Source organism: Balaenoptera acutorostrata, chromosome 3 (genome assembly GCF_949987535.1).
Source record: "Balaenoptera acutorostrata chromosome 3, mBalAcu1.1, whole genome shotgun sequence".
Lineage (NCBI taxonomy): Eukaryota > Metazoa > Chordata > Mammalia > Artiodactyla > Balaenopteridae > Balaenoptera > Balaenoptera acutorostrata.
In genome coordinates this window covers 168,497,379-168,520,817 of record NC_080066.1, presented here as the reverse complement: position 1 = coordinate 168,520,817, position 23,439 = coordinate 168,497,379, and the positions used below count along the sequence as shown (strand labels likewise).

Here is a 23,439-nt window from a genome sequence, read left to right as displayed (position 1 = left end):
CTGAAATTTCGGCTGGGAGGAAATAAAGGAAAAACTCAAGAGGACAAACAAGATGTTGGTAGAAGTCCAACATATTAACTACAGAGCACACCTGCTGCATAGCACTGTATATGACTCAAATCCCTGATTTAAAAAGATCCTGGCTGATGTCTGCTCAGGATCACTCGGATCTGAGGCTGAGGCCCTGAAGGTCCAGGATGTGCAGCCTGCCAACTGGCTTCACTTATAATCTGCGAAAAAAATTCACCGTCACCTTAACAATAGGGTAAGAAGTCTTTAATCTCTGTCTGGTGAGACTGACTACAAGAAGAATTTTTACCTTGTATCTTATGCTTTTCTGCAGTCTCTAAATTTTCTACCATGAAGACATACTCTTGTCAAAGTTAAATAAAATCCTATATAAAAACATTAAAAAAAAAACCCTCCTACTATCTAGTAATAAGAAAGGGGATGGGCTCTCCAAATATGAGACAAAACTTCATGCAGTTGGAGTTCCTATTAGCATGAAGACAGGGCTGTTTTGCATAATGCCTCACTCTAGGCAGACCCAAGGCTGCAGACACAGAGCCACGACCATTGTCAGGATCTCGGCCCCTCTCCAGCCTCTTCCACAGACCTGACCCTGTCTGCCCCTTCGCCACTCCAAGTCTGGACTCACTGTGAAGTTCTAAGCACCTAAATCTTATGACTTGAAATCAACGTAAAATTTGGATTTTGAAAGGTAACCTTGATGAGAAGCAAGACTCAAGTCTGGTGGGATGGATGGGACAGACATCCAACAGGTGAGGTTAAAATGAGGAGCAGAGGGGAGGCGGAGATGACCACACAGTTAGCACGAACAGCAGAGAAACAGCACCATTCCAGCAGCATGCTCGGAGGACAGGCCTGGAAGGCCAGGACCACAGCAGCCCAGGGTTCCCAAGGCAGGGCGCGTGAGATGAAGTCATTGCCACATCAGCCGACTTCAGCATTTTAATATGTATGTATTTATTTTTTATAGTTACTTTATTTTTATGGTACTGGTTTTCCATTTACAGTACAGGTAATAATCTTTCCTTTTAGGATAAATTTAAGTGGAAATGGTGAGTCAATTCAAGGGAAAATATGTAAGTAACCACATAGGTGATGTAAAGATGTAGCCAAAATCATGAAGATGGTACAACAATGACTGCAGACAGAAAAAACAGCAGTAGCGGGCTTCCCTGGTGGCGCAGTGGTTGAGAATCTGCCTGCTAATGCAGGGGACACGGGTTCGAGCCCTGGTCTGGTAAGATCCCACATGCCGCGGAGCGGCTGGGCCCGTGAGCCACAATTACTGAGCATGCGCGTCTGGAGCCTGTGCTCCGCAACAGGAGAGGCCGCGGTAGTGAGAGGCCCGCGCACCGTGATGAAGAGTGGCCCCCGCTTGCCACAACTGGAGAAAGCCCTAGCACAGAAACGAAGACCCAACATAGCAATCAATCAATCAATCAATTAATCAATAAAAAAATAAAAAAAATCTAAAAAAAAAAAAAAAAAAAAAAACAGCAGTAGCTAAAGGCCTCTATCGACCAGCCTTTCCCCCGCTCTGGGTGTGATTGGCGTGCTGATGTTCTTTCTGTCCACTGCTGCTTTCACTTCAGCATCCAAGATGTCAGAGAACGACAGTACAGTCATAAAACTTCATTCTGGACTGAACTCTGGCTGGGCAACATCGATGCAATTATTCAAAACGCTTGAATGGAGCACAATAAATCCTTCAAAACATAGAGCACCTCTAAAAAGGACCTTACTGGCAAAAGCCAACAATTCAGGGCTCTGACAAAGAAAGAGGAGAAAAGGGCAGCGGTTTTAAATTTAGATGCTTAAAGGTAAGTCTTTAAAAAACTCACTTGACAGAGGCTGTATATTTTAGAAAGCATAGCGACAACAGACCAGCTCTGCTTTACACGCGGGCGTGACAAAAGCCTGCAGGTGCGAGAGAAGGGGGGCAGCACACGGCCCCTGGACTTACTCAGCACGGACATCCTGGCCCAAGGACCTGTGCACAGATGTCCCGAGGCTCCCCTACAGCTGTGCTGTACTGGAGAAACGGTCCAGAGGGTGTGGCAACTCATCTTCTCTTTTGAAATCAGAATCCACGCTGGCTACTTTAAGTTTGGCTTGGAACTGGGGTCAGGAGGAGGGGTCCGCTATAGGTCATCTGGCCTTTAGGTACTGTTTTTTGTTTGTTTGTTTGTTTTCGATTGTTTGAATTTCAGAAATGAAGGAGGATACACGATGAAGACACATGGTAAAGGAAAAGGATTAGAAATCTCCAATCTCTGAAAAAGGGAGAGGCTCATTAGGAGAGGATGGGATGTCAGAGGAAGACCAGAACCGCAGGTGTTTAGAGAGAGCCGGGTGGGCCATTGGAGACTTGTCTTTGTCCTTGCTTTTGCTTCTCAAAAAGGGACTCTTTTTGCGCTGAGTTGCTAAATTGTTATCCCCAGGATAACCCGAGAGGAAGGAAAAAAAAAAAAAAACACAACAAATAAATGAAATGAATAATAACAAATGACTCTAAATTAGCTCAATGTACTTAGGAAATCAGAATCTTGTCCAGCCCAGGAAAGATGGAAACAATAGCCACGACAACACCAGAATCAGGACTCAGTGAATCACTTATGCTCTGCCTCTATTTAATTAATTTAGTGGCATCTTAGTGCCAACACTTTACTTACTCAGCACGTGAAGAGAATTACATATTGCTCAAGGAGCTGAAGGACTTAGACAATTTTTCAATCTCAAAGGGTGAAATTATTAAATAAGAATGTTTATTAATGTAGGACCCGGCTTCTCTTACTCATCCATTTTAATGACTGACTCCCTGACAATTTGGCTCACATGCTACACAGTACATTTCTGGCCTGCTGTAATGAAATAGTCTACCTGAAGTATTCACTAATAATTCTTGTATATCTGAAATAACCTCTTTTGGCAGGATGAGTTTAAAAATAATCAAAGTACCTCTTTTTCATACCCCAAAGCCCTCAACACCAAGAATTATTATATGCTTTTAGATCTCCTATGCATCTTCTAATTCATGACCTTTAAATCACAGAGTCTTATCAGAGCAGACAACCGGTCTAACTTTTTGAACATGTCAGACAGAAACAACCAGTATATCCAATTTCTGATTTAGAATTAAATTTGGTACCAGAACCTCCATTATTTCTTTCTCTATAGCACCACCTGGTGGCCAATGCTCACACCACAGGATAAGGGACCGACTTTATGTGATGCTGGGGCCCATGGCTCTGCTGGGGCCCCTGGTTAGGCAGCATGTTCGTTCAGCTTTAACTGCAGGCAGTGCACCTGTTGGTGAAGAGCTCAGGCTCCAGAGTTGACAGACCTGTGTTCGAATCCAAGTTCTGCCACTTACTATATCAGCAAGTGTTTCACCCTGTCAAGCCTCACTTTCTAAGCTCTGAAAAGGGGATGATTAATCATGCCTACCTCACGGGGTAGTTAGGACTAAACCCAAGGCAGATAAAGTAAATTAGCTGACAAGATACTGAGCCCAAAGAAAGCACCCAATGCATGGCTGCCGTTATTGATAATCATCACTGACTTGCTCATTCATGGATGGGAACAAGCATTTTTTTCCTCTGAAAGTTTTCCTGACTCAATTAGGCTGGTTATAGTTAATCAAGTCAACTTTAATACAAATTGAGGTGATAAATGTCAAAACATTTAAATAGTCAAAATGAAAACCTGGGGCCACAGATCCCCTCTAGATAAAAACCAATGTTAAGCTTCATTATCATTTACCTGCACAAGAGCCTTTTACCTAATCTGACCTCCTGTAAAGAACGGGAGTGCAAGCATTAGCCCCCAAACAATGTGTGCGTGAATGCATTTTCTTTTGTGCATTTGAAAGTGACACAGCAGTACCTGAAGTGGTGAATGTGGCCTCCTGAAAGGCTTGTGCACATGTCACACTCAGAGGGTGGCTTGTCACAGGCCCTTAGTGCTATGTCAGCCACCACCCCTGAGAGTGTGTGGGTCTCAGGCATAGGCCTGATCTTCAGAGAGTCCTGGTGTCTTTCATAAAAATTTAAATTATTCAGGCTGCAGTTTTGGCATAAATAATCCATGAAATGATATTTAAAAGTAAATTTGGAAATTTAACCTTGTTTGAAGTAACTGCTGTGTTTAATCGATTCTAAGATGCACATCCCCACTGCCCCATCTTAACATCACTGAAATCAGGATACAGCTTCCACAGTGTCTTACAGTCACCACTGGGGCCAGATGGAACTGTGACAGAATTGTCACTGCCGTGACCAATATATTTTACTCATATTTTCCTTTTATGTGTGTACACAAAAATCTGTCTAATTAAGTCTTTTAGAAGAGCTCTTCAACAAGAGTATAATAAAAATTCTAAGTGGTAAAGCATTGCATCATTTGACTGCCAGTGGTATATAAAGTAATTGGGCAGTTTATAATTGATAGCCTCTTAGTTTGACGGAATAAAGCACATTCAACTAGAAATCCATTTCAGAACCCCCGGCAAACTCCAAATGACAGCCCTCATGGAAAGGTAAGCCGGGCCCCCTGGCTGGTAAGACTGAAGACCAGGTCAGGCTGGAGAAGAAAACCTGACTGCCTATTTAAGTGTTAAAAAGACTGGAGTCACACGTGGACTTGCAAAAGATCGCACATATGCACACTGCCCGTTAAATGCGCCGGAGATTCTCCCTACAGAAATAGTCTACTCTAAATCTCTGACACGTACAAGGAAACCCCCAAACATATGCTACTGAGCTTGCCTCTGGTGCCTGCGTGGTTACCAGCTTTGGTTTGAGTCGTTCCCACCATCTACAGGATTAGCGATGCTTCTCGCTCGACATGGGTTTGTATTTTCTTGGTTATTAACACACATACGGAGGCAGATGGGCGTGTACACAGCACACCCCCGTCACGCTCTTACACACACGTGTGCACATCCACACGCCATCTCCCTCTACCCGGTCCAATGAGAGGGTCCCTTAGACCACCCCCTGCAGCCAGGTCAGCCCGCCTACCTTTTCCCAGGGTCCCGTTGTGGATGTCACGTTCTTCTGCACAGCTTGAGCCCAACGGGGTGGCCTCGGGGTTCTCCGGCTGGGATCTGAGCGGCTGAGAAGCGGATGGCGAGGTTGGGTCCGGGGACTCCAGCTGCCGGGGAGGACTGTCTGTAGTTGACTTCAATCGTTCTCTGGAACCCTCTTTCTTTGGTTTGATGAGTTTGACTAAAGCTTTGGCTCCAATCCAGTGGTTTTTCCTAGTTAGGAGTAGATTTTTAGGACACAATCAACCCTCACTGCCCCCTCCAGCAGGTTACTGGGTGCCCTAATGTGGGCTGGGATTCCCATCACCAGCCTGGGAAGCTGGCCAGTAACCACCACCATGACCATTGTATTTGGGGCTCAGGAGGTAGAACAGAATTCTCGGTCACGCATGCGCTCGGGGATAGTTAGATGCATGTATCGGGTCAGAAATTCACACTAGTCTCTTGGGAAAACAGAACATCAAGTACGCCCGTTAACTCTTGATTATCTCTGGGAAATAAAGGATGTAGTGCTCTGCTAATGTGATCTATTAGATGGCAATTTTTCTGCCAAAATGCCCTGTTCAGTGACACACTCCTCCTCATCCTCTGCTAAAGTTCACAGTAAGCATAATAAGCTGGCATTCCTTGACCACTCCCGGCACCGAGGAATCCGGGCGAGGTGGCAGAGGGCAGGGAAGAGTGTGCCGTGTGAATTAAAAACAGGGAATTCAATGAGTAAGCGATGAAGCTGTAGCTAACGGGAAATGGAGGCTCCTGGTGTTACAGAAAGAGAACCACACCCGAGTCCCAGTCCTGCTCTGAACTGAACTGCACTGTGTTTACACAAATCACTCCGCTTCCTCGTCTGGGCCTCAACTTCTCCATCTGTCAAAGAGAAGGCTGAGACTGAGGTTCTGAAATTCTGTGGTTGTGTGATTTCAACACAGAGGCCTTGAAGGATGCACAGTGATTCTGCCTTTGAGGCTGGGCCGGGACAGGACCACGTGCAGGGCCGACTCCTGGGGGGAGCGGTGCTGGACAAGGCTGGCAGTCTTGGGGGATGGAGACAGCCCTGCAACCCACTGCCCTCTGGAGAAGGGGACATGTCTGTGAAGCCGCCCTGGGGGTTCAGTGAATCCAGAGGAATCTGTATAAGGGCCAAAAGGTGCCCCTGTTTGAAGACTGTGAGTGCTGGGCCTGGTGTCCTATCCAAGGTTCCTTCCCTAAACAGAAACATGGTTTTCTACACCCCGTTAAATCCTGAGAAGAAGCTGACAAGGCAACCCTTCCATCCCACTTTAATGGCTCCCAAACCACTGACTCTCTGCCCCCTTAAAAGGGCTGTGGCTCAATTAAGCCTGTGTCTCGTCAGGGTCAGCTGGCATTTGCCACCCATCACAGGACAAGCACGAGGATGGGGCTGAAAGAAATTCTAAAATCTTTCTGACGTGGGAGGGATGTGCACACGGGTGATCTGTCACTGTGGAAGACACAGGCCCTACAAAAAGTTTCACCCTGAGCGTGAACAAGGAAGGTTTTCTGTTCTGTGTTCAAGTCCCTGAAGCTTAAATCAACTCACTTCTTTGGAGCAGGATCATAGAACTTGTACTGATCCATGATTTTTTCTTCCAGTTTTTCCTTATGTCTTCGTAAGGCATTTAACTTGTCTCTGTGGAGAGAGGGAAAAGACAATAAAACAAAGGAACTTACTCACCAGCGCGGCCTGGGACCTGGCCCAGTGGACATCGCAGCGCTCATGACCATCATGGTTGCTGAGCTGGGCATATGCGAATGGAAGCATCTGACATAGGTCCAGAAGCCCTAACGCCTTGAAGAGGCCTGCTGAAGCACCCAGGATCTAGCTGTGAGTGAACTCAAGGGAGCAAACCCATAACCGTCTGACAACCCAAGCTCGGAAGCAAGGATTCTCTGGCCAGGTCATTCAGGATGTGGGACACCCCAGGGTCAGACTCGAGGCCAGCTCCTGGGCGTGCACATCAACAATCCCTTGGTGGTGTGAGAGGTCTGCCCTCAGGGAGTTGGGTGGGCATCAAGGTTGAAAAAGTCATTTCAGCAAATTCAGATCTCTGACCTGGACCCATTCCAATGTTGGGTTTCTCATAAAGCTTCCATGGGAACAAACTCAAAAGATTTTAGGGTCCAGAGAGAAGATAAGGAGCAAAGCGGGCCTGGAAAAACCAGAGGGGGTGGTGGGGACGGAGGCACAACTGGGCCACCCCAGCAGATCGCTGCCTGGGGTGGCATGTAGACCTTCCCATTTTTCAGAGCAGCCAGAAACTCAGACTGCAAAGCAAAATCTCCTGACTTGTAAATGCTGGAAACCAGTTTGTATTTTCAAAAACACAGAAGAGACCAAAGAGGTACCTCTTGAACCTTGGGCTGCCAGAGGGCACCTCTGCTTCCCGGGAGGGAAGTTCCGGCCTCCCTGATACGAAGGGTGTGCTTTTGTTTTATCTCAGGGAGTCAGGCAGGTGGGCTCCACACAACACTGCCCACAGGGCCACCAACTCCTGTCCCCTCCAGCCTCTCACCAGCTGTGCTGTCTTTACAGCTCGGACCCTTGGCTTCCTCACTGGAAAATGAGGCCTCTGGGCCAGAGGCAACTTTCTGCTCAGGCTTCTTTCTGTCAAGAAGCTGCCAAGGTTCCACCCAAACTGGGGACTTTCCCAGGAGCTCCCCACGAAGGGGGCGCGTCGTGAAAAGTGGCAGCTTTGCGAACCACTGGGCCCCGACCCCCAAGCCCCAACCCCTCGCTGCTCCCAGCCGCCTGGACTCGATGTCTGTGATCTGTTATTCTGTCCTCACGGCCGTGCTGCCCTGCCCTAAGCTCGGAGTGCTTGCGCGGCTGGGTTCGCCCCGGAGATGCACACGAACTCAGAGAACAGGTCCCGTGCCCCTCTCGGCCCCCAGCACAGTGCTCCGCTCAGCGCAGCCTCCGGGAAGCCTGCCAACCCCTGGCCCTCTGCAGACGCTCCCTAACGCAGGACTGTCATCCAATCATCCCCCTGGGGTCCAGGCGCCTACTCCTCTACTTAGCACCTGCCCAGTGTCTGCTGGCAACTATTATCAGCTGGATTACAGAGGGCCAACTTCAGGCAACGGTCATTTCTATCCCCAAATTACAGTGTGGTTTTCAAGGTAAACCATCTCCTGGTAGGTGGCGAGCCACCTCTGGCCACGTCCCTCTGCAGCCTGTCTCCTCTTGCCTTCCCCACGCCGGCCAGCCATTCCCACCCACGAGCAAGGACAGTTCCACCACACGGCAGAGCGGTGGAAACCCCCGGATCCACGGATGCATCCTGGGTTGTTTCACTTCCAAACCACAAGGTTCTCAGTGCCAGGCTCTTCCTCTTGACCTCATCTCTGGCAGCTTCCTAGGCCCTGCGAGACCAGCACCCTTTAAACACTTCCCAGTGGATCCCGACCTGTCAGCCAGGCACGGGAGCCTCCTCCGCTGAGGCTCCCGCACATTCCCTGCACCCAGACCCCTGCCGTGCTCCGCCTTCACGTCCCCCCACCTGCCCTGCCTTCGCCCCATCCCGTGTCAGCAGCAGAAGCCCAGCTCTTCTTTCCACTTCTCCGTGAAGCTCCTCAACGTCTGTCTGGTATGCCCACATCTCATCACCCCCACTAGTCCCTGGTTACCAGCGCAGGGGCCACGGCAAAGCCCACATAAACCAACACCGTGGCACACAGGTAACCCACCGCTCCAGACCATCAGGGAACACAGCCACAGGCGACAGAAAGGGATTGGGTACGGCACCTGTGCTCAGCCTCCGCTGTGCATTCTCTCCCTGAGATACTTCTCTTGCTGGCACGGCTGTAGTTTTAGAAGTGCACCTAATTCCAAAAGCAGACTAAGAAGCTTCTGGCGGTGGGCAGTGCCTTTAAAAAGCAAATGAAAGCCAACCACCACCACTTGCAGAAACCCAGAAACACTCCAGGGAAAGAGAGAGAAGGACAGGCTGTGAAGAATAGGCTCCGGGGCTGTTCTCGCCCAGAACGGGGCAGGTCTTGGCCAGAGCAGCCAGGACCCCCGTGTCGCCAGGCGTCCCCCACCCGGGCCCCTTACATGTACTGTTTCTGCTCCTCGTGGTACTGTTCCTTGTTCTCCAAGTTCTGCTCTAGAAGCATTTGGTTCTGCTGGCTCAACAGCTGGATCTGGCTCAAGAGGTGATGGTTTTCTTCCTCCAAGTTCCCCTTGAGGCGGGAGAGCAGCTAAAACACAGACCAACGATGTCTTAAATACCGCGCGACCCCGTGAGTCTGCTGCTGGGAACCTAGCTTCCCAAAGAAGGAAAAGGCCACGCGCGCCCAGATGTCCATCTCAGTACTATCTGCGCTCGCGACAACTCGAAAGGACCCAAACGGCCGCTTCCCTTGGCAGCTACGCTGTCCAATCCGACAGCCGCGGGCAACGCGTGGCCGCTGAGCACTGAAAACGCAGCTAGCCCGCGAGGAGGTGTGCCAAAAGGGCGAATACAGCAGATCCTACAGACTTCACCAAAAAAAAAAAAAAAGGATTGTGAAAGATCTCATTAGTGAGTTTTTTGTGGTTACATGTGGAAATGACATTTTAGATATACTGGCTGAACAAAATATATTACTTAGAATTAATCCCACCTGTTTCCTTTCACTTCTTTAATGTGGCCACTAGAAAATTTTAAATTACATCTGGCGGCTACATTACTATTTCTAGTGGCCAGCTCCGTCCTAGACGAGGGTCGGCACACTTCTCCTGTAAAGAGCCAGGTAGCAAATATTTTAGGCTTTCCAGGCCAGACGGTGGTCTCTGTTGCAGCCACTCAACTCTGCTGTTACAGCAGGAAAGCAGCCAGAGACGATATGTAAATGCACAGGTGTGACTGTGTTCCAATAAAACTTGACTTATGGACACTGACATTTAAGTGTTATACCATTTGCACTTGCCACAAAACATTTTTTTTCACTTTCTCAACCATTATAAAATGTAAAGGTCATTCTTAGTTCACGGCCGTATGGAAACAGGTTTGGGGGCTGGATTTTAGTTTTGGGCTGAGGATGGCCAACTCTTGCTCTAGAATACATTTATCTTGGTTGGTGTAGCAGGAAAACGACAAGCTTTGGCTTCAGACAGACTGGGTGGCAATCTCCTACTGCAGGCCCTGGCCTGAGGTCCCCTGGGAAATCCTAAAGCACCGCCCTGTGAGGCACAGCCTGTGGTGACGGGGCTCTCTCAGCCACTGTCTGCCTGTGTCCTGGCCCCCGCCTCCTCCACAGGCCCCAGACCCAGCCCAGAGGGGCCTTTGGGCGTCTCAGAACCCTGGCCTCTGCTTCCTCATCTGTGATGCCCCGCAGGGCTATCGTGAGCTCAAAGGAAAAGGCTCCTCAGAGTGTTTTTCAACAAACAAAGGGCAAGAGGAGCTGTGTCTGGGGTCCTGGCTGTCCCGGAGCTGGGACAGGACCCAGCTGCTCTTCCCTGTGCCACCCACTTTGCCTGTCTTACTTGTCCCGGGGTCTGCTTACAATTTCATCTGAGAGGGGTCTGCTGCTTAAGAAGGTACTTTCCAACCTAGTGCACCAGAAGGCAGAGATCTGCCCCTTTGGCAACCAGGGGATTTGTGTGCAAGCTCCATCCCGACTACCCCGGGATCAGGAGCCAGTCAGCCAAACCCAAGCACGGAAAAAAAATCTGTGACATTTCTCTACAACAGTGCAGCTGCTACATGCAAAGAAATGGAAAAACCGTGTGGACACAGCCAAGAGGACAGAAATAAAACAGTGCCCGGCTGTTTCCGTGCGCCTGCTATGACCCTTCGCAAAAAGCAAAGGTCGGATGCAGAGGTGTTTTCTAACACATCCCTACCAGTCGTGGTCCCCCTTTCAAACGCCTCTGGTCTCCTCTCGGCCTCTGGACCACCTTCACACAGTCTTCGAGCACAGACGCCCAAGAAGGACCCATTGCAACCCCCCCCCACCCTGAGCCCAAGGCCGTCCCTGCAGGGGACGCGTCCCGGCGTCCCGAGGCCCCGCCCAGCCCCAGGCCGCACCTCGCAGTGGGTGTCCAGCTTGGCCAGAGAGAGGTCCATGCCCTGGTGCTGCTCCTTCAGCTCGTCGCACCGGGCCTGCCAGCGGTTCAGCTCCAGCTGGGAGCTGTTCAGCAAGGTCTTCAGCTCCTTGGTGTGGGTGTGCAGCTCCTCGTACTCCGCCTTCAGCTGATGGTGCAGGAAGTTGACCCTGGCGGGGTGGAGAGCCACAGGGCTGAGGCCCGAGGAGCGCTCCCAGGCCCTGTCACAGCTGTGCAACCTTACGCCAAACCACAACCTCTCTGGGCCTCACAATGAGGGAGCTGAACAAAATCAGAGGCTTTCAAACTGGATTCTTTGGGGTTCTATGAAGGTGCCCCTGGCGTCCCCACCTTGCACTGGGGGAGACAGAACAGGCAGGCCCGGACACCCACTTCAACAGAGCGTCACTGTTATGATCTCTTAGGTATTTAAAGCTTTGGCATATCTGCCTACTTGGCAAAAAAGGTTCTGCTGTTAAAAGCTTTCTAAATACTGAACCAGAACATTTTTGCTCTAAAACTCTTTGTCTATGCCCAGCTCTTCTTCTCAGTTCCAAGTCCCTTTCTAATTTCAACCCCCGAGATAAATAAAATATGAGATGCTGGGGTATGATGTAAATCCACTAAAATTATCACCATCATAATAACTATTATCCAACTGGGCTTTCTCGGGGGAAGATTTATAACAGAAAGCTCGAAGTACCAGGGGCTCATGGACTCAGTTTAGACACAGATGTGTCTTGTTTGGCTACAGTGTTTTTTAAATGAATTAGTGGGTCAACATATAAACTGTGAAAGTTTCACACCAACATTGCAATGTCCAGCTTCTCTTAAGAGAAAAAGCATAAACAAAGGGATAATCTGGTGGCCCCGGGCCTTCCTCCCAGCTGACACCTGTTAGTGTATATTCTCCATGTCACTCATGTCTGGTCTACCACTGGCACTCTTCACCCACGTGCCTGACCTGCCTGGCACCTGAGTCTGTAGCCCCTGGTACACGTGAACACAAGGAGGTGGGGAGGAAGCAGCACCCATGGCCATGCCAGAGACAAGACCTGCTTCAAATCCTGACTCTGCCATTGACAACAAGCATCCACTCTGAACAACGCATTTTTAATCTCAGCCTGTTTCTTCATCTGTTTTAAAAAAAGGATAATAATTCTGTAGATTCTCGTTACTCTTGGTAGTAACATTCTATAAGGTCCCTGAGACACTAAATTAGCTCTTGGGGGAAACACACAGGTGGGTTCCTGTGAGTCTGGTCACACAATTTTGTCAGCTGATCAAGACATACCTCGTTTTATGTGGTTTCTGTTTAAAGACACCTTGTGTGATGTACTCACAGCCGACAGCACTGTAACTCACGCCTGAAGGAAGCTTATCTATCTCACTCATACATATTCTCCGTAATGTACATCACAGCCTTGTACTTAGGAACACGAGACAGCATTCTGCTCGTGGGCCATTTTAAACAGCGAAATCCTCACCCCAAAGCACAAAAATATGAAAACCGTGGCACTAAACAGGCCACAAAAAGGACGCTTGTTTGCAGAATGAGCTGCATGGGTCGAACGCCTTGTTCATCCTAGGCTGGAAATGTGTGCGTCAAGCGACCCCAAATGTCTCGCCACCCAGATGTCCATGATAGCTCCACGAGCGCTGATTTGGGGCTTATAGATGAATGTCAGCAAGGAGGTGAATTCACAAACAGGGAACCCATTAGATGACGAAGGTACCCGTGGCTGACACAACCATCGTCATCTCAGGGCAGGAGGTGAGGACCACTAGCTTAGACGACACGCTCTCCCTGGGTACCACATTGGTCCTTGCATCCCAGCACCATCCCTTTGACCTCACTACCATCCAGCTGTTAGCATGACAGGGGCTGTATTACGAGGTTGACCTCCGCTCAGCGGGTGCAGAGTGAGTGAGATGCTGCTGCCCGTGGGCAGGTGGGCCCCCTGGGCCCCGGCGTTTACCTGTCCAGCTCCTCCTGCAGCCTCCGGTTCTCGCTCGCAGCCACGGCGCTCGTCCTCTGCTCCTGCTGCAAAGCCTCCCTCTCGGCATTCAGAACCTTCTCCAGCTCATCCAGCTCCGCCTTGTGCTTCAGCATGTTGCTGTGCCTGTGGGAGGGACACACCGCTGGCAGCCCGTCCCAGGCCTTCTTTTCCCACAGGCAACGCACACCCCAGGAGACCGCGAAGCCTCCGCAGAGAAGGCGGGGCTCGTCTGGTGGCTTCTCTCTGCAGAGCTGAGGGGGGCGGGCAGGGGGCAAGGCTGCGTGGCAGGGAATCGGAGGGAGGTGGCTGGGAGAGGCGCCAGGGGGGTGCGAGCAGCGCCTAGGCGGGGAGGCTCAGGGTCTCCTCCAGCCCCAGGGCCAGAGGCCTCTTCCTCCCACCCGACATGCCCCCACGGCCCCCTCGATTCCCTGTCACAGGAGCCTTCCTCCCTTGGCCCCCGGGGAACGCCGAGACAACATCCTCTGAACCCCACACCCTCCTCTCAGGGAGTGCAAAGGACTTACCAGGGGGTTCACTCAACACAAACTGATCTAAAAGAAACCACGGAATAAACAGCTGAATTCCACTGCACATGACAGCTCATCTCACAGCAAATCCCTGCTCACTGGGGACGGGGTGAGCCCTCCTCTCCCTTGGGAGCCCTTCCTGCTCTTGTCAGACCTCGAGTGGGGGGCAGAGGCTTGCCTGGGGGGCCCAGGCAGCTGCCGGGGGACACGCGCGTGCACGCGCGCACACACACACACACACACACACACCCCTCCTTCCGGCCCTTACATTTTTCCTCTTTGTATTTTCTCCTCTGTCCCTCTGTATGGGGTACTGCACAGCTATCTCTGGAGGGCAGCAGAGCACAAGGATAGAGTCCCCGATAAGCCCAGGCTGTCCCTCCCACCTGCTGGAACCTTCCAAGCTCACGATGACTCACGTGCCCCCAAGTCCAGGGGCTTCCAGCCTGCATCTCCAGACCTCTACCTTGACCCCACCTGTCCCCACGCAGCTGTACTCGCACCACCTGACTGGAACCCAGACTTGTGCTTGTGTGGGAATCAAGCTCAGAAACCTGCTCAGGCAGCTGTTTACAGACAGACATCTGTGTGGCCTTTAGCTTCAGAGCAGAGGATCCCCGATGTGGTTCTGGGCGTGGGGCTCTGCCTGGCTTTCAGGGGTGACCTTTCTCATCCAGATTAATGATTCTGGGAAAAGTCATCCAAGGTCTGACAAATTAGGGCCACTGGCTGACCATCAAGGTCCCCGCTTCCCGCTTCCCTGCTGTAATGTCTTGGAAAAGCCCACTGATCAAGCATCTCTCTGACCGTTAGTAAACTACACCACTGCATTAGTAAACTACATCTCTCCGACCGTTAGTAAACTACACCAGAACCCGGGCGAGTCTGGCTCACCACCGAGTCCCAGTACGAGGCACAGTGCTCAGTAAGTATGTGTTAAGAGAACGAATGAGTGAGTGTCTGATTTAAGTGTCAAATGAAATGAATCACCCCTGTGTTCCAGGTACCCAGACTCCTGAACGTGTAGCCCTGCCGCAGACAGACCCAAGGGGCCTCCAGCCTCTGTCCAACAAAGTACTGGGTAACACAGTGGTTCTGTGCTGTACTGAGCAAAAAATTACAGGGAAAGCAACAGTGAACTCTTCCTTCAGAGCCAGTCCAAATTCCACCTGCAAAAGCCTTCCCCTGCTGAGCAGACATGAGGAATATCATAAGATGTTATTATAACACATAATAGGACACCTGAGTGCCTGGTGAGTGCTGGGCGCCGTGCTAGCTTTAGAGCTGAGCGAACACTTCTCACTCCACATCAGTAGTCAACTGGGTGCCTCTCCTACCACAGCTAGACCCAGCAGCCCGTACACAGCAGGTGTTTACTAAGTGTCGCATGGATCCAGGATGGGTGCAGGAGGAAGCAGAAGATGCTCATTTGGGCTAGCAGCCCCTGAAGGACGGCGACCCGGGTGGATCAAAGGGGTGGAGGACTCCAGACAGAGGCAGAAAGGAAGCACCAGGTGAGTGGATAAACGAACGCCATCACCCCCGTGCCCACAGCATCATCAGATGCCCTCACGAGGCTCTGCTGGCCCAACAACCCCCCTGGGTCTGTGATGAAACGCCCTGCACTTCAGCTTTACTTAGCGTCTTGAGGCCGAGTCAAGGAAAACACTGGCAGCAGGGCCGTCTCACAAGCACAGGACAAGGAAATTGCTCCCCCTCACCCACCGACCCACCCGTGCCAAGTGTTTGAGAGCCTGTCTCTCCTGCATTAGAGCCATGTGCACACCACACCTGCTCCCAGACGCTGGGTCCTGCCACCCCTGCCCAGTGGCCTGGAACAATCAAGGATCTGCCGGGGCAGGAGCTCAGGTGATGCTGGTTGACTGAATGCACACAAAACCCAGGACCCCGATTTGTCAAGAGTGCAAAGTTAAGACTTGTGCATTTCAAGGTATGTAAATTTTACCTACAAAAAAAGAAGAGTGTGGGGCTGGAGAACGGGAAGCAAAGATGAAACGAGGGTGGCAAAATAGTGATAAATGCAGAAGCCAGTCGTGGGTATACAGGGGTTTCACTCTACCATTCTGTTTACTTTCTATATACTTAAAATTAGGGCTTCCCTGGTGGTGCAGTGATTAAGAATCCGCCTGCCGATGCAGGGGACACAGGTTCGAGCTCTGGTCCGGGAAGATCCCACATGCCGCGGAGCAGCTATGCCCGTGTGCCACAACTACTGAGCCTGTACTTTAGAACCCGCGAGCCACAACTACTGAGCCCACGTGCCACAACTACTGAAGCCCGTGCACCACAACTACTGAGCCTGCGCTCTAGAGCCTGCAAGCCACAACTACTGAGCCTGCGCGCCTAGAGCCCGTGCTCCGCAACAAGAGAGGCCACCGCAATGAGAAGCCCACGCACCGCAACGAAGAGTAGCCCCCGCTCACCGCAACTAGAGAAAGCCCGTGAGCAGCAACGAACACCCAATGCAGCCAAAGATAAATAAATAAATAAATAAATTTATTTTTTTAAAAAATTAAAGGTTAAAAAAAAATGCAGCCCAGACCTTGACAGGCAAGAAAAGAACTGAGAAGCCAGGGTAAGACGCGTCATTGTAAATTGGCAGCTGTGGTGAACTTCCTCCTTATTCTTAGTTTGGAGAGAAAAGGGAGGAGAGAAGAAAATCCTTAGGGGAGCAGGGACCCCACACCAACAACAGGTTTCCCTGAGCCAAGACTGGCCATGACGCCCCTTTTCCACCTGGAGATCCACCGACACTCGGTCTCCAGCTGCACTAACTCCATATTGCTAAGGGTGACTTTGATTTACCTCCCTTTTGGAAAGTTCCGGTGCCCCAGACGGTGTGAAGCTGCAGGCCAAGAGGAGACCTGAGGGGCACAGAGCAGAGGCGGGGACAGGAACCCGGGGGAGCCCGCCCCGCCGGCACACACCTCTCCCCGAGCTCCTTGTGCTCCAGCTCCAGGTTGCGATGCAGTGTTTTCAGGCAGCTGTGCTGGCGGATGAGGGCCTCGTACTCCACAGACTGCCGCTCGTGGAGTGCGCCCAGGTGCTCGTGGTCCTGCAGCAGGGCCTGGTAGGCGGCCGTCAGCTGTTCCTGCTGCTTCTGCAGGTTTTCGATCTCGCTCTCCTTGGCTGTCTGCTGGTTCTGGAGCAGCGCGTACTGCGCGGTGAGTGAGGCGCTCTGGGAGCTCAGAGTGGAATTCTCCACCTGCCGAGAGGGAGAGGGGGCCGGAGGCTGACACCGAGATAACAGGGACCATCGGCGCAGGCAAGACGCCGCTGGGACCCAGGACAGTTCTACCAGGACTTAAGGAACTGCTGGAGGAGGCCAGATGGCATCAACAGACTGTTGCGTGGTACTTCAGTCCTGAGCCCCTCTCCGTAGACGTGACCTTTTGGGGCAAATTAGGTCCTCTCTCTGAACAAGCTCCTTGGATATCCTCTTTGAATACTTTTAAAAGCCTACTTTTAAAAGATAGAGCATCACTGAGGACACAAAATACCTGAACAACCTACCTTAACCTTAACCTGACGCTTACAGAACACCCATCCAACACCCAAAATTATTAGAAATTTAGGAGAAGGGAACACTTCCTATCTCATTCTGAGGTCAGAATTACCTTCATATCAAGACCAGACAAAGATATGACAACCATAACCAAAAACCCCAACAAAAACAAAACTACAAACCAACATCCTATTTCCTTGTTTGAATAGAACAAATCCCAACCTCTTTGACAAAGTCTCTGTTTATTGTCTCTGACCCATATGTTACATATTTTCAAACACCTTTCTCAGAAACTGCAATAAATGATCATTTACTTTCCCACGATCTATTAATGGTAAATAAAAGCCAACATCCTGAAATGTGTGGTCCAGAATACTCTTTTGGCTAGATGCTCTCACCAGCCCGGGAGCTACTTCATGCCTTACTTCACTCGTAGAGATCAAAAATACACATTTGCTTCAAAAAGGCTCTGCCAGGTCCTACAGTGAAGAAATGTGCTTAACTCTGTTGAACCAAACTTATTTAAATTTATTTATTTTTATTTATTTATGGCTGTGTTGGGTCTTCGTTTCTGTGCGAGGGCTTTCTCTAGTTGTGGCAAGTGGGGGCCACTCTTCATTGCGGTGCGCGGGCCTCTCACTATCGCGGCCTCTCTTGTTGTGGAGCACAGGCTCCAGACGCGCAGGCTCAGTAGTTGTGGCTCACGGGCCCAGCTGCTCCGCGGCATGTGGGATCTTCCCAGACCAGGGCTCGAACCCGTGTCCCCTGCATTGGCAGGCAGATTCTCAACCACTGCGCCACCAGGGAAGCCCAAACCAAACTTATTTGATCCCAGAACCTCTTTTCCAAGTCATTCCTAACAGCCTCTCAAGAAACAGATTTTGGGAAACAGACAAGACTGCAAGGGAAAAGCAGGGAAATAAACTTTATTTGCCTGGGCAGCCGTGTTCAGTCACTGAAAACCAACTTCAAAGATCCTGAGGCTAGGAACCTCGGTTTACAATGAGTCTATCAAAAACAAAACAGGGCTTCCCTGGTGGCGCAGTGGTTGAGAATCTGCCTGCCAATGCAGGGGACGCGGGTTCGAGCCCTGGTCTGGGAGGATCCCACATGCCGCGGAGAAATTAGGTCCGTGAGCCACAACTACTGAGCCTGCGCGTCTGGAGCCTGTGCTCCGCAACAAGAGAGAGGCCACGGTAGTGAGAGGCCCGCGCACCGCAATGAGGAGTGGACCCCGCTTGCCACAACTAGAGAAAGCCCTCGCACAGAAACAAAGACCCAACACAGCCAAAAAAATAATAAATAAATAAATAAATTTAAAAAAATAAAAAATAAAACAAAACACCGAACTCTCCCATGCTTTGTCTCACTGATAAGGAGTCGTCAAGAGTGCTGGGGCCCGTCTCTAGGAGACACAGAGCATCCCCCGCAAGAGCTGCCCAGCCACGCCCTCACCTGCAGCTTCGCCGTCTGCGTCTGTAGCGTGGTGTTGTGCTCCTGCAGGAAGGCACTCTGCTTCTGCAGCGTCAGGATCTGACTGCTGAAGGCCGTGTTCTGGGTCTCCAAATGCTGCAGCTGTTCCTTGAGCAGCTGCTTCTCAGCCTGCAGAGCCGCGTTCTGGGGAAGGGGGAAGCATGAGACCAATCAGACGCCGGCTCCGTACCTGCTAACCAGCCGCAGGGACGGCTGGTTAGCAGGTACAGAGTTGTTAGGAACCCTTTGGGGGGCCAAAGCCAAAATCCACTGGATGAGAGAAGTAACATTTTCCCTCTTGGAAAGACAACAGAATTGGAAAAAAATTTTTTCTACGTGCTTTCACAATAGAAGTGAATACACATGATGGAGATACTGCAAAGAACCTGAGCATGTGAGTGTGAGGCAAAGGCGAGCTGGAGTTAAAGCTGCTTCATCCTTTCTGTCTTTTGGGCTCTTCTCTGTTTTCTGTTGACCGCCCTGAGAATGCATGTCTGTGAGCTTCTCGCACAGAACAGGGAGCCAGAGCCTGCCCTAAAGCCTCACCCGACTCGGGTGACAGCGCGTAGAACAAGGCAGTTCATGCTCCACGAGACTGATAAAGACGGAGCAAGATACGCCACCGACTGGGCCCGGACGCCTGGGGTGTGGTCTTGCGCTGTCCCTGACCAGCATGGGGCTTAGGGTCAAGTCTCTTAAACTCCGTCTCACCTTTCTCATCTGTCAAAGGAAAATCGTCACTATCTACACTTCATAAGGCTGTTGGGAGACGTCAAACAAGATCAGGGGTTTAGACATGCACGGACAAACTTGCTCTGTGAAGGGCCAGATGGCAAATATTATTTTGGGGTTTGCCAGCCATAGGGTCTCTACCTCAGCCAGTGACCCCTGCCGTCACCGTGGGAAGGCAGCCCCACACGATATGTAAGCAAAGGGTGTGTCTGTGGGCCAATAAAACCTTATTTATGAAAACAGGGGGCGGACCGTGGTCTGTCGACCCCCAGAAGAGCACCGAAACACAGAACACTGCGGAAACAGAGTGCTGGTGGAGATGCCCCAGACCCAGTGTAGGAGGCATAGAGCAAGTCCCCGGGGAAAAAGGGGACCTGCCCCTTCAGTCAGAAAGGTTGAAGGGACCTCAAGTGGCAAGGAGCAAACGGGACTCGCCAGGAAACTCAAGAAGAGGCCAACGAGTCCTGGATAAATCTCAACAGCTTCTGACACCCTGGGTCCTTCCCGGTAATGGGAGTTCCTGCTCCGTCTGCGGGACTGTCGGCAGGACGGCCTCTCCCCACTCACGTTGCGCTCCAGCTCGATGGCCCGGTCCTTCACGCGGAGCAGCTCCATCGTGGCCTCCTTAGGGCTGGGCCCCCAGCGCTCCTTCCCCGCGTGACCCTCGACCAACGGCCCCACAGGGTGTTTGAAAGAGTTCTGCACCTGCTTCCCCTCGTCCTGGTTCTTCCTGAGGATCTCACACTCCTTCTTCAACTGCGGGTGGGGAACGGGAAAGCAGACTTGGGGCAGGAAGAGGCCGGGCTCGGGGCCCCGCACCAAACCCGTCCCCCTCAGCATGCCCGACCCCTCGCCCGGCACTGGACCCGCCAGACTCCTGCCTTTGCTCTTGGGGGGAGGGCACACGACCTCCGTCCTGCATGTTGCCCCCTCCCTGCAGAGGCGACTGCCGGGCAGCAGCCGGGACTCAGTCCCGACTTTATAGCCACGTGACCACGGCCAGTCTTCTCCCTCCCCTAAGCCTCAGGGGTCCACTCCATCGACACTTGCTCCAGAACACGGGCATCCAGGCCGCCCCTCTGCTACTCAGGTGAGGGGCTGGGAAAGGTGAGGCAGGGACCTCACAGCCAAGACCCACGGCCTGACCCTAAGGGGGCTGCTCTTACCACCTGGAGCTCGTTCTGCAGGTGGTGATTCAGGCTGGCTTTCTCTTCCATCTGTGCTTCTAAGAACACAATCTTTTCTTCTTTCCTGGCTAGTGTTGTTTTGAATGCTGATTCATTTATGCTCTCCAAAATCTTGTATTTCCTGAAAAATACAAATATACAGTAGAATTCATCTGCCTCTTCTACCCACAAGCTCCCAGTCTCCCAGCTGCCAACACCTCCCTCCTCCACTAAGCTGGTTTCCGCATCACGCTGCAAGATTTGGCCCAGAAGAACTGCAGGAGTCAAAAACCATCACCTAGAGCTGTTCCCCAGGCTGTTGGCATAGATATGTCTGGGACACCATCAATGAAACATCACTGCTATAGTTTTCCAGGCGCCGTTTTATGTATTGGTATGGCCATTTTACAGTTGGGGAAACAGAGTCTCAGAAAGGTTAAGGAATCCATCCAAGACCACAGTGCTAGGTAAGCGGTAAATCTGTGTGGCCTTTTCACCACACCTAAAGGACATCACGTTGGTTACAAGTCCAACAAAAGTCCAAGATGTTGGATTTCCTTGAAAAGCGAGATGATATAGGAAAGCACTGCTGGCAAAGGCAGCAAGAGTTAAAACTTTAAAAAATTAAAGGGCTGGTGGAGGGAGAGGGGAACGAACAGGTGGAACACAGATGATTTTTAGGGCAGTGAAAATACTCTGTATGATGCTATAGGGGTGGATACAGATTATCATACGTTTGTCAAAATCCACAGAACATGCAACACCGAGAATGACCCCAATGTCAACCGTGGACTCTGGGCGATGACGAGGTGCTGGTGTAGGTTCACCGAGCGTCATGCATGCACCATTCTGGGGGGGGTGTTGATGGGGGAGGGTACGCATCGGGGGCAGGGGGTCCACGGGAAATCTCTGCACCTTCTCCTCACTCTTGTTGTGAAGTTAAAACTGCTCGACAAAAGTCTAACTAGAAAAAAGTTAAGAAGCCTTTTCTTTGGACAAAAGAATCTCCTTCCACTCCTGCCTGGGAACGTCCGGGAAGGAGGCCCGGGATATAAAGCACCTGTGACAACAGGCCCTCGGGTGTAAAAAGTAAACTGAGCTCCAGGGGTGGGGGTGGAGGGGCGTGGAGCCTGCAGGGGGCGGGGCGCGGGGACGCACGTGAGCCCTGAAAGCCTGCAGCCACCCAGGGAGGGGTCCTCACATGTCACCGTTGCTGCTGTCATCCCGCAGCAGCAGCTCCTTGTGGAGGCCGAGCTTCTCCAGTTCCTGGCTCAGTTTGTCCAGCTCACTGCTCAGCTGCTGGCTCTTCAGCTTCTCCTGCACCAGGTCCTGTGGGGACAGTGCGGACGGGCGTGGGAAAGGAGCCCAGCAGCAATGGCAGGAGGGCCGGGCGCAGGCCAGTCTCAGGGCTGAGCGACCACCTTCTCGAGCCGTGGCCAGCTCGGGTGTCTCGAGGGCCAAGCAGGCGGTTCTATGGGGACGGGGAACCTCAGGGATGTCTCCAAAGGGAACGGATGAGCACACCTTCCCAGCCCCCGGAGTTCAAGACACCAGACCACGTGGCAGCGTGTCCAGGAAGGATCGAACGTGCTCCAAACACATCCAGACAGGTGTCTGAAATACCATGTATGGTGACCTTTGAGGAGCGGGTTTGAATTCTGTGAACGTGATTGCCATTTCCGCGGAGTAATGGATCAATAACTATTTAGTTAGCTCATTGCAGAGAACTCAGAACAAAGTATAAAGAGGAGAAAGATTTTACTTTAAAACACTGGTTTTGAGTTACTTTTCGAAAGTGGATGCTGACCTCGTTTAGGGGTTCACTTACTCTAGTCCACACCTCTGTAGCTCTCCAGGTAGTGATACCGTTTTTTGCCCAGTGTCACAGCTACGTGCACACACGAGGATCCCCTACCACATCCCAAGGCCTGGAACGGCAGTGTGACGGAGGGTGGTGATCGCCAAACATTCCGGGGTCGCTCCCTGGCTGCAGCGTGGAGGGGCCAGTGTGTCATCTTCCAGCTGCCTCTCCCCTGCCTCGGGAACTGCCCGAACCCCACGTTGAGATGGTGGAGCCGTGAGATCAAAGCCGCCTGGGATGCTGAGCCCCAGCACAGAGGACAGGCTCTCCAGAGAGTCACCTGGACTCTCGTGAAAGAGAAACCAGCCTTGGATGTGATAAGCCCTGCGATTCTGGGGTCATTCGTTACTGCAGCATAACCTAAACTGTGCTTACGGAGGCAGGGGCTATGGGTCAGGTTGGTGTCTTGCATCTCTCCCCCACAGTGTACCGATCTGCCTGCACTGACAGTCGGTGATCTTTTTTTAATGTGGAGACCTCTCCGTGGTCACCAAGTCTATTTCTTTTTCTTCCTTGGCACACAGCTGGAACACATTTCCCAGCCTCCCTGGCAGTCAGGTGTGGCGGCTATGAGACCATATTCTGCCCCATGAAGTGTGGTCCTTCTCTTCTTCATCTACCTGCTGCAGGCAGAGGAGCCAGAAGAGGGCTCCACTGTGGGACAGCCGGGCCACATCATGGAGGGCACCAGGTGTCTGCGAAGTCACACGGAACTTCCACACGTGTGGACACTCGGCTTCTGTGATGGGCCACTCAGACGCTGGAGTCGCTTACTAGAGCAGTGACTCACCCTAAGGCACTGCAGGAAAGCCCGGATGAGCCACGCAAAGACTACCAGGGAAAAGTAAGACACATATTTACCAAGAAACTGTAAAACAGTCGTACCCTTTCATCCTGTAATTGCACTTCTAGGCATATATCCTAAGAAAATAAATACATTCGTGAAGGTGCATGTGTGCAAGGATGCCCAGTGTTATTTTTTTTTAATTAATTAATTAATTTATTTATTTTTGGCTGTGTTGGGTCTT

At 51.4% G+C, this 23,439-nt stretch overlaps 1 protein-coding gene across 6 annotated transcripts in view; it reads right to left on the bottom strand.

Annotated features, from left to right (window-relative positions):
- Nucleotides 1-23,439, bottom strand: part of CCDC88C (coiled-coil domain containing 88C) — a 125,332-nt gene that overhangs the window by 13,049 nt on the left and 88,844 nt on the right. For 4 of the 6 annotated variants that reach the window (XR_009007584.1, XM_057543448.1, XM_057543450.1 and 1 more), the window contains exons 16-25: nt 21,752-21,879; nt 20,551-20,692; nt 19,952-20,140; nt 18,635-18,796; nt 16,602-16,879; nt 13,106-13,249; nt 11,110-11,296; nt 9,153-9,298; nt 6,639-6,728; nt 5,052-5,290 (exon numbers count right to left, since the gene is read on the bottom strand). Coding sequence is in view for 4 of the 6 variants with exons in the window: in XM_057543448.1 (XP_057399431.1) it covers nt 5,052-5,290; nt 6,639-6,728; nt 9,153-9,298; nt 11,110-11,296; nt 13,106-13,249; nt 16,602-16,879; nt 18,635-18,796; nt 19,952-20,140; nt 20,551-20,692; nt 21,752-21,879 (1,705 nt within the window). In the remaining 2 variants the exon portion in view is untranslated. Of the gene's footprint in view, nt 1-1,518; nt 2,454-5,051; nt 5,291-6,638; nt 6,729-9,152; nt 9,299-11,109; nt 11,297-13,105; nt 13,250-16,601; nt 16,880-18,634; nt 18,797-19,951; nt 20,141-20,550; nt 20,693-21,751; nt 21,880-23,439 lie in introns of those variants that run through there. The other 2 variants (XR_009007585.1, XM_057543451.1) reach the window with 2 other exon arrangements.